The sequence below is a fragment of the Solanum lycopersicum genome, chromosome 6 (genome assembly GCF_036512215.1).
Source record: "Solanum lycopersicum chromosome 6, SLM_r2.1".
Taxonomy (NCBI): Eukaryota; Viridiplantae; Streptophyta; class Magnoliopsida; order Solanales; family Solanaceae; genus Solanum; species Solanum lycopersicum.
The window spans coordinates 39,852,187-39,862,268 of record NC_090805.1 but is presented as its reverse complement, the minus strand read 5'-3'; the positions used below and the strand labels follow the sequence as shown (position 1 = coordinate 39,862,268).

At 31.7% G+C, this 10,082-nt stretch overlaps 2 protein-coding genes across 2 annotated transcripts; one reads left to right on the top strand and one right to left on the bottom strand.

Moving 5' to 3' along the window:
* Nucleotides 1-2,386: 2,386 nt before the first annotated feature.
* On the top strand, nt 2,387-5,705 carry LOC101255893 (peroxidase 24). Its single transcript, XM_010323968.4, has 4 exons — nt 2,387-2,691; nt 3,287-3,478; nt 3,954-4,119; nt 5,198-5,705. The coding sequence occupies exons 1-4, from the start codon at nt 2,479-2,481 to the stop codon at nt 5,602-5,604; spliced, it is 978 nt and encodes a 325-aa protein (XP_010322270.1). The 5' UTR covers nt 2,387-2,478; the 3' UTR covers nt 5,605-5,705.
* A 1,216-nt stretch (nt 5,706-6,921) lies between these two features.
* Nucleotides 6,922-9,844, bottom strand: LOC101265933 (probable prolyl 4-hydroxylase 4). The gene is made up of 7 exons (XM_004241017.5): nt 9,559-9,844; nt 9,426-9,483; nt 9,230-9,334; nt 8,578-8,635; nt 7,795-7,970; nt 7,514-7,583; nt 6,922-7,419 (listed from the first exon to the last, which is right to left on the bottom strand). Exons 1-7 carry the CDS (start codon nt 9,681-9,683, stop codon nt 7,124-7,126), a joined length of 888 nt encoding a protein of 295 aa, XP_004241065.1. The 5' UTR covers nt 9,684-9,844; the 3' UTR covers nt 6,922-7,123.
* Nucleotides 9,845-10,082: the final 238 nt, after the last annotated feature.

Below are 10,082 nucleotides of genomic sequence, written 5' to 3'. Positions count from 1 at the left end.
GCGAAGTAGCGATTTTGCCCTTTTGGTTAAAAGGAAATTTCATTCACTTATAATATGTATACATTGCATTGAAAAAAATACTTTAATAATGAACATCATGTATGTATTGCATTTATGTATGCATATCCGTGTATTCATTCTCTCAAAGTTTGTATACATTCTAGATTCGTTCATCAGAAAATGAGGATTGCACATGAAATATAAAATGTTCAATAGACAACACACAAGTTGAATCGGATAACAATAAGAACTTAGATAGCTATAAAATTTTAGAGATGGAGAATCCATAAAATTAGAGTCTGAATCTTCATTTTTATGAATAATCCCTAGGATAACTTTTTTAAACATGACAATTGATACGCACAATTAAAAATTATTACATAATTTTTTTTTACCTAAATTAGATATAACCTTCAATTCAAAATTAAACATCCCCCCACGGCCCCCCAAAAAACAATATAAGAGGGATCAAACATAGGCTAACATTTAGGAAAATTAACAGGTAAATATCAACAAATTATCAAGAATTTAGGAGCGAAAGAGAAAAAATATTCTATGACGAATGTTTTTAAGAGATATAATATGTAAAACTAATAAACAAGAAAGTAAATAATCTTTTATTCAAAATAATGAAGAAGATAATCAATAAATAAAAACATGATTCAAAAGAACTGTATATGGACGAAAAAGAAGAGAAAAAAACCACTTCCCAATAAAAAGGGACATCATGCTGCTACCTCTTTATTATTAATTTAATAAAAAAAATTCCTAATACGTGGGCTACTAATTGCAAAATTTGATTTTCAAAAAAAATAAAAGATGACTATATGTTGCCAATTAGTAAAAGGAGACGTCATGCTGTGCATTTTTTTGGGGCTGGGTTGCGTCACCCAAAGGCCAAAACTATTTACTTTATTTAAGGATAACTTACAATAATTTTATCAGTATATCAACTAATAGCTTAAATACATGTTATGTTATAATATACAAATCTTACCAAATGGCGATACATCTAGGATACATAGAGAAATCTCACGTCCTTGCCTCCCTCTCATCTCGCTTGTCACTCTCTTATCTCGCTCGTATATTTGGGAAGCATCACGCCAAATACATGTATCTCGCATATCTAGTATCCTAGATATATGCCAATCACACTAGATTTTTTGCTAGTGTTAATGAAACAACACCATTGTTTGCCATATTTGATTTGAAAATCTTCTCATTGTCTTGATGTTATAAAATTTTAAGTTTGAAAAGAAAAAAAAGTCTTCGACCCCTTCTAAAATTGGGATGGGTTGAGCATTTTCACGCCCTTCCATATGAAAGACCGGTCCGTCGTAGCTCATCAAATTCCTTGGCCCGCGAGGCTAGGACCGGATGGGGGTGGACCGACCCTTTTTTGACGACTCTACTGCTAGGTAACAACATCCTTATATATAACTTGAAGCTCATTTATTTTTGGGAAACTTTCAGATATAACCACTTAAAAATAATTAATTACTCTCCATAGCTATAGTTTGATAATTATAATTTGTAGCTACATGTTATATGGAGGAAAAAGGCAAGCAAGATTGGGAGAGAGGCGAGAGAGAGGGGGAAAAGAGTGGGAGAAAGGTGAATTGTATATATATATATATTGGTTAGATAATTGTATATTATACATATATATTTGTATATATGGCAAGAGAGATTGAGAGAGGGAGGAGAGAGGCGGGTGAGACTGGGAGAGGGAAGAGAGAAGCGAGCGAGATCGAGAGAGAGAGCAAAGAGGTGAATTGTATATGTATATATATAATTATATATTATACATATGTATTTATATATATAGCAAGCGAGATTGAGAGAGGGAGGAGATAGGCGAGCGAGAGAGGGCAGAGAGTGGGAGAGAGGCAAATTGTACACGTATATAGGTTAAATGATTGTATATTATACATATGTGTCTGTTTATCCTGGCGAATTATATATATATATATATACAAACTTGGCTAATTATACAAATTCGAAGTTAGCCCACATAATTAATGTATAATGTTAGTCACCGGTGGTAATTATAGCAAACTATAACTATGATGAGTAATTAAATAATATAAATTTGCCAAGACACGTAATTTCTCCTTTATTTTTTCTATATATCCTTGTCGAATAAAAATATGTTTCTTGGGTCAACGATTAATTAATACAAGAAATTAAATTATCATGCATAATTGAATGAACTACATATGATTAATTAAGAAGCACATGAATATCAAAACTATTCAGTTCATCTTCACGTATGAATTTTTCATTTGCTATGTACATAAAATCGTGCAAAGAAGTAGCTAATATAAAAAAGAGAAAAATAATAATAATCATCCTATAAATATAGTTCAAAGAAGCCTATTCAAACACCAACAATAGCATATTAATATTTGAGTTAGTATATAGTATACATTAATTGGGTAGCTCTTTGTGTATAGAAAGAAATTAAAGGGTAAAAAGATGAAGCCAATTATTTTTTTTCTATTTATAATTAGTGTTATGTTTTTGGGGATTTGCAATGCAGATAATAAAAAGCTGAAGATGAATTATTATCACAAAAGTTGCCCTTCAGTTGAAAAGATTGTTAAGGAAATAACATGGAGCAAAGTTGCTGCTGATCCAACCTTGGCTGCAAAGCTACTTCGACTTCACTATCATGACTGTTTTGTCAGGGTACGTATCTTCTTTTTTCTATCGATTATATTCAGTATGAAATTAGAAATTTACTAAAAGAATTCAAAATATGAAACGAAGAAGCTCAAGGTGTGTTATATACATAAAAAACTATTTTTAATCAGGTACAGTAGATAGAAGAAATATTTTATGTATAAGGGGGTTTCAAATCTGATATTCATATTAGGGTTCGATTAGTCATTTTATCCTACTTTGGGAGTATTAAAGCGTTTCCTATAAAAAATAATACCATTTGCATGACTTGGATACGAGCTCTCTAATTAATAACGATATAAAGAAAAATATAAGTACATAACACTGCGCAACATTTTTGCTGATCTTTTCTATCAACTCTATCGAGAACTTCTCCGAGAGTTAATTATTGTATATACACATCACGTCTTAGAAAGTAGAATTTAACTTCTGTACGATAACCATTTGGATATATATTGCACCATAAAAACATCTAAAAGATAACAATAGGTGCATGCATGGTTTCGTCCTCAATAAGTGTAATGCGTTACTTGAAAAACATATAACATGTTAAATTACATTGATTAATGTAATAAATTATACATTAAAAATATTATTGCAGGGATGTGATGCATCAATTCTACTTGATTCGACTCCAAATAATAGTGGAGAAAAAACAGCACTTCCGAATAGATCCGTAGGAGGTTATGAGGTTATCGACGATATAAAGAAGAAAGTAGAACAAGTATGCCCACATCAAGTTTCTTGTGCTGATATTCTAACCTTGGCAGCCCGAGATGCTGTTTCATACCAAGTAAGCACCTACATATATATACATTTCACAATTTTAACATTATGTGTTTATTTATCACAACTCATTCAATTTATTAAGTTCTAAATATATTATTTATACTTGATTTAATGAATCCATTACTAAAGCACTACATTTAGGAGTATTGGCTAGATGTTCGGCCTAAATATGTGTATGTTATCAACTTGAAATTCAGTAACTAAAAAATTAAAATTCAGAACTCATAAATTTCAAATTTTAGCTTCGCCGCTATTGATAAATATGTAAAGAAGTTTAAGGTGAGCATTAACGTACTCCTTCGATCTCATTTTATATATCGATATTTGATAAGTATAAGAAATTACAAAAAAAAAAAAACTTGTAACACAAAAAAAGTACGTTAGCAATTATATTAATACGTAATAATTAAAAAAAAGAGTATCATATAAAATAGAGTCACCAGAATACTAATTAAAGTTTATTATATTGTTAATAATAGTTTGGAAGGTCAATGTGGCAAGTTCCAACAGGGAGAAAAGATGGAAGGGTATCGATTGCATCTGAAGCATTAAATAATTTGCCTTCTGGTTTTGCAAACTTTTCCACTCTTTTGGGACAATTTGAAGACAACAACTTGGACATTGTTGATTTGGTCACTTTGTCAGGTAATAAAACTAATTTAAATTATTATCTCCAATTAATAACACTAACATGCATGGTTTCATTAAGGAAAGAAATGTAGTACTATCATTTTGTTGTTTTTTATTCTTTTAGATCATATACTTATTGATACGAAATTTAAGAAAATAAATTTTATTTTAATTTTTTACGCTAAGTATCAAGATTCTTTTTTAAGAGAGTGGTGATGAAAGTTTCATATGTGTGTTCATTTAAATGAGTAGTAGTGACGGTCTCATAAGGTCGTTTGGTAGCTAGATGAAAAATAAGATATTCATGTATTAGTTTTCATATGACTTACATGACACCTGATAGTTAGATTGGAAGTAAGTTATTCATGTATAAAGTTAAAGAAAAACTACCTAATTAGACAAAAATTCTAATCATATTTATTAATTCTCCTTATAGTTTGGTATAATTACATATTTTCCTCTAATTAATTATTTCATGCCAGATTTCAAGTCAGATAACCTAGATACATGTACTTTTACTACCAGATACACTAAAATAGGAATAGATCAGGTGAGCGAGATAGTATATGTATCCCAGATACATGTGAATCACACTAGATACATGTATCTGAGATACTAGATACAAGCATAGAGACAAGTTAGAGAGTCAGATACATGTGAATCCACTTGAATACAAAGTATATCCGAACGTATCCGAACGCACTTAATTTTGAATCTCATATATTTGAACGCGCCGGATACATGTATCCGAAGTCTAAAATCTCATAAATTTTGTAATATTGTAAACTAGTGCGAATCTAAGTAATTAGCTCTTAAATTTTGTGAGATTTCTGTAAGTTACCCTAAAATTAATATGACTTTTGGTTGATGATTTAGAAACCTACAAACTATTACATATTTAAGTTATGAGAGAATTTATGTTTATTTTATGTAGGATAGAAGGTGGAATAACTACTACTACATGAATAACTTATCTCTTGAATAAATAAAATATAAATTAACTCATAACGAATTTGTACATTACTAATATCTGCATGACTCTAACCAGTTAACAAACAATCCCGACTAATGATGAATTAATCATGATATGCAGGGGCACATACAATAGGAGTAACACATTGCACATTGGTTGCTAGAAGACTTTACAATTTCACAGGAAAGGGTGATGTTGATCCTTCATTGAATCCCAATTATGCTACAGCTTTGAGGAAATTATGTCCTAACCCTATTAATAGATCAACTATACTAGAATTGGATCCCAAAAGTTCTTTCTCCTTTGATAGCCATTATTTTGAGGCTCTCAATCAACATATGGGATTGCTTGGATCAGATGCTGCGTTAGTGACCAACTCCCTTTCTGCTCTGATTGTTAAAAAGATGCAAAATCCACATGTTTTCTTAGCATATTTTGGCCGTTCAATGAAGAAAATGGGCGGAATTAGAGTCCTTGTGGGTGGTGAAGGAGAAATAAGGAAGAATTGTAGAGTCGTAAATGCCTGAATTTCGATTTTTTTTTATGTTTGAATTAGGTATACATATGTTTAAACAAATGTATACATATAATAAGATCATATTCATTCTGAATCATCTAATTTCAAAAAGTTTGCAAGTGTTTTGCATTTAGGATTAAGGCAAGGGTTTTCTGGTTCATATCAACTCAATGCTTTTGACGTGAAATATAAATTTATATGTAAAAGTACATTTATATTGCGATAAATAGTAGGTCTAGAACCATAAGATTCAAAATACAATGAGAAACGGTTGAACCCGTTGAACTTAAATCATGGATCTGCCCTCTCCATTTTGTGTATGACCACTTAGGATTTGATCCAATTCATAAACTGTTAGTGAAAAACTTAGTAGATAACAAAAAATATAAGATTATAATTAAAAATAAAATGAAGAAAATAAATTTCTTCAAGGCTGAGGCGCGGATATCTCTCTCTTTAAGGTGATTCAAGCACACTGCAACAAACGTTTTCGATTCAGCAGTAGTTCTCTTTGACTTGTCCCCTCCAGGATACAACAACCTTTAAACAAAAAATAACTCAACAACTCTGGACAAGAGTTGAGTCTAAAGCCCCACAAAAAAGAACATCTCCCTTCAACTAATAAGAACTATATTTTTAACTAACCTTTTCACTCTATATTTTCTCTTGTATGTTGTGTGTTCCAAACCAAATGAAAACCACCACACTATTTATATTATAAGAAGTCTTCGTAGCAATGAATAGGAAGATAATGGAGATAGTAAATAGTGAAGATAATGGTCTTAGGAGTTTCATAGGTTACATCGATAGCAATGAATAGGAAGATAATGGAGGTAGCAAATGGTGAAGATAATGGCCTTAGGAATTTCATAGATTACATATGTTAAAATAAGAGTTACATAGGTTACAAAGAGTAATGGAGGAATTAAGAATGAAATAAAGTGATGGATAATCAATGCTAATGGATAATGTAGAAGTTATCCATTCCAACGGTCATTCTTATAACTCCAAAATAAAGCAATTTAATATGTTAAATATTACTATTAAAGTGCTAATAACCTAACATAAACAAAAGGTAAGATCAAAATTATATAATGTTCACGGTCTGGTTCTGTCATCGTCTTCTCCTTTTATACAAATAAATCCAAAACAGAAGAAAAATTAAAAACAGTTGATCCTATTATCGTCGATACACAATTCATTGTTGCGCAAAAAGTGTTCTTCCCATTTTCCTCCATCCTTTTGTTTTTCCTAAAAGGTCGTATTTTCTACTATCAGTGTTTGGTCAATCCAAATATTGATATATGTCTTAGTCCTAGCTATCATATTATATCAAATCTTTTGTTTCTTGCATGCTTGCACCTGTATGTGGAAGCAGATCAAAACAGAATATGCAATGTAGTGCACAAACGTCACTAGGAAAAGAGGAAGTTGAAGAAAGTTAACATAAAATACAAACAACTAAACCAAATTACTGTCACTGTCTCGACTCTCGACACTAATTTAGTGGGAGAGAGAAGCATACTGATTTAACATGCTTTGCAGCTCTTCCTACAATATCCTGGAAGGTCTGCACTTCCCAGCATATACTCAGGATTCTTGGTGCATTCGCCAAGAGCAGCCCATCTCTCACAATTCTCATCAGCATCGGTGCAATTTCCATCGGTACCCACAGTTTTGTCAAAGGAATCCACATGAATCCACTTTGTTGCTGACCATTTCTCACCTTGAAGTACAGGGCACCCACCATGGAGGCTAATAGGATCAGGAGTGGCATTTGGATAGAGACTAAAGAAAAGCAGGGCATCTCCTTTTCGTGGCTTCACTGATAAATTCCGAGAAGAGAAAGATGCACAATAAGTTTCAGCAAATACAACTATGCAACAATTCTGAGAGATTTTGAAATCGTATAGGTTTACCTGCTATGCCCTTCTTTGCACATTCAGACAAACTGTCATCTGCTGCCATTGACCTACGTCGATGAGATTCCTGTAGAAAGTTCCAATATTTGTTGAGTAAAGAATGTGTAATAAAATATTCAAAAACAAAGAAGAAGAAGAAGCCAAGATCAGACTGTAGTATAAATTTGGTGAAGCTAAATTGCAAATGCCATTTCATCAGTAGCATTCAATTTATAGAGAGACGAACAGAAAGACTTCTCTAATACACAAAGTAGAGAATCAAACCAAACTAAACTAACCTCTGCTTTTGGGAAGACAGTCTCACCTCCCTTTTCAACATCAGTGAGATACATAAGTACAGTAGCCAACCTGTGTCCACCTCGAGCAATATTAACCTTGTCTACAAAGTAATCATAATGCGGCTCATATTTCTGCCCCTCCTCATATCGTAGTACTTGTATTTCTTCTCCATTTTCTGTAAATAAGAAGTAACTATCATGTACTTGGGTATTTCTAATCAGAAGATATAGTGACAAACTTAATGGATAAAACAGGGAATTACTGTCAAAAAAGTTTGTTCATAATTGAATTCAAGGAGAATAATTCTTGTAATATAGGTAATTAATAACTTAAGTCTTACAGAATGAGTAGTTAAAAAGTTAACAGCTTTTATACTTTTAGTATAGCAGATATAGCATATCGGGTTTTTTCAATAAAAACATATCCATTGTAAACCAATAAAGAGTGAACAGAACAGATAATATTTTAAACCAAATATATTTCCTCTCATCTAGTAGGTTGCACTCTTTAATCAACACCACATTATGTCATTCTCAGTCTTGAAACTTAGTGAAACCCAACATCTGCAAAACCTCTTACAGTTCAACTTGTCAAATGATATTTAGTATAAAAGAAGGAATTATCATTTAATGTTCATACAGCTACAAACATTTTACTGAAGTGAGTTAACTTTGTACATGAGAAGACTGATAGACATATTAGAGAGAATCTTGAATATGCAACTAACTATTGATGAGTTCAGAAAAAATTCACATAGAAGTATCGTTTAGGGGATGCCACACCTTTGGGTAGAAAGGTCCAAGTTGCTATCTTATCCTCTATCCCTGAGACAATAGGATCCTGCGGCACGAGAATAGATTTCACAAAATCAAAGATGCAGAAGTTAAAAAGTGTGAAACAGTGAGTTTGTCTTTAAAACAAGTGATATCATCTGAAGCCTGTAATAAGTCATATGCTGAGAGCAATCATCGATTATTCAGATTAAAACAACAAGAACTATGTTGGAGATGGGCAGGTATGGAAAAGTGGATCAATAAGAAGTATTATGAATCCCAATCAAATCCATATCGTTCTCCATCAGTAATAGATCACGTGCTAAATGATGTGAACCTCATCTTGTTTTGCAGATGTTTAAGGTAGTTTGCGTCCCAAAAAGAAAAATGCGGAAACACAACAAAATTTGTTTTCTCCGAATAGAGAGATGAGAAAACTAACATATACAACCACTGTTAATACTTAAAGATCAAAAACCATTATTGCAGGATCATGTAAGTGATAGAACATGCTAAATTAAAGCTCGAAAAAAGTGAAGATCCAGATAATTACAAAACACTAGCTTGTGCCAATAGAAATATGAGTTGAATCATCACAACATTGAAAGATAAAATAAGTAAAAATGGTGAAATTATACATAAAAAGGTGTAGAAAACCAACCTTAGCTTTGGAAATGAACATTCCAGAGCTGGTCCTAACCTCACTGTGCTTACTCTCTCCAGACTCATTATCTGCCACAGCAGATCTCTTCAGCTCCGATTTCGCCTACAATACAATCCCCAAATTCAAACAAATCCACACACAAAAACTTCAATTTCCTACAAAAAAAAAATTAAAAAGAGGAAATAAGACTCACAAGTGATATCAAGTGATTGCATTCTTCATCCGTAAGAAATCCTTCATATACAAAAGCTCTGTAAACAATCAAAAATCAAATCCATTAAAAAAACAATAAACAGAGAATTAAGAAGTAGTAGAAGCAAAAATACCTAGGTTTCCATGAAATTTGCTTAGACTTAGATGGATTGATGATCGCTGAACTCGTCGATTCGTGTGTGAACGCTATGATGAAAATGAGGAAGAAGAAACTCGCCAGCTGAGAAGAGTTATTCATGAATTCACAGTAGAAAAAATGTAGCACAAAATTTGTGAGATGAAGTATTTCCAATTTTGCTCTCTAATTGTAAATCTAAATTCAGTTGACTTTGAAGCAGTAAACTGACAGAAGAACTAACAAAGGTGACAAATGTGGTGCTTGCTGTTGAAATTATACAGTCAGTTTGAATTTTTAATTGTAAAAATATTTTTACATACTGTAATATTTAAATAAAAATTACAAAAAAAAGTATTATAAAACACATTAGACTGTAAATTTAATTATATGAAATTACTTACTAAAATATAAGCCCTTCTAAGTTCTAACTTCATTTAATTTTGTGAGTGGTCATCTAACTTCAATTAAAATTTTATTTGTTTTTTACAATTTTTTTATTGTTTAATAATTTTTTATTAT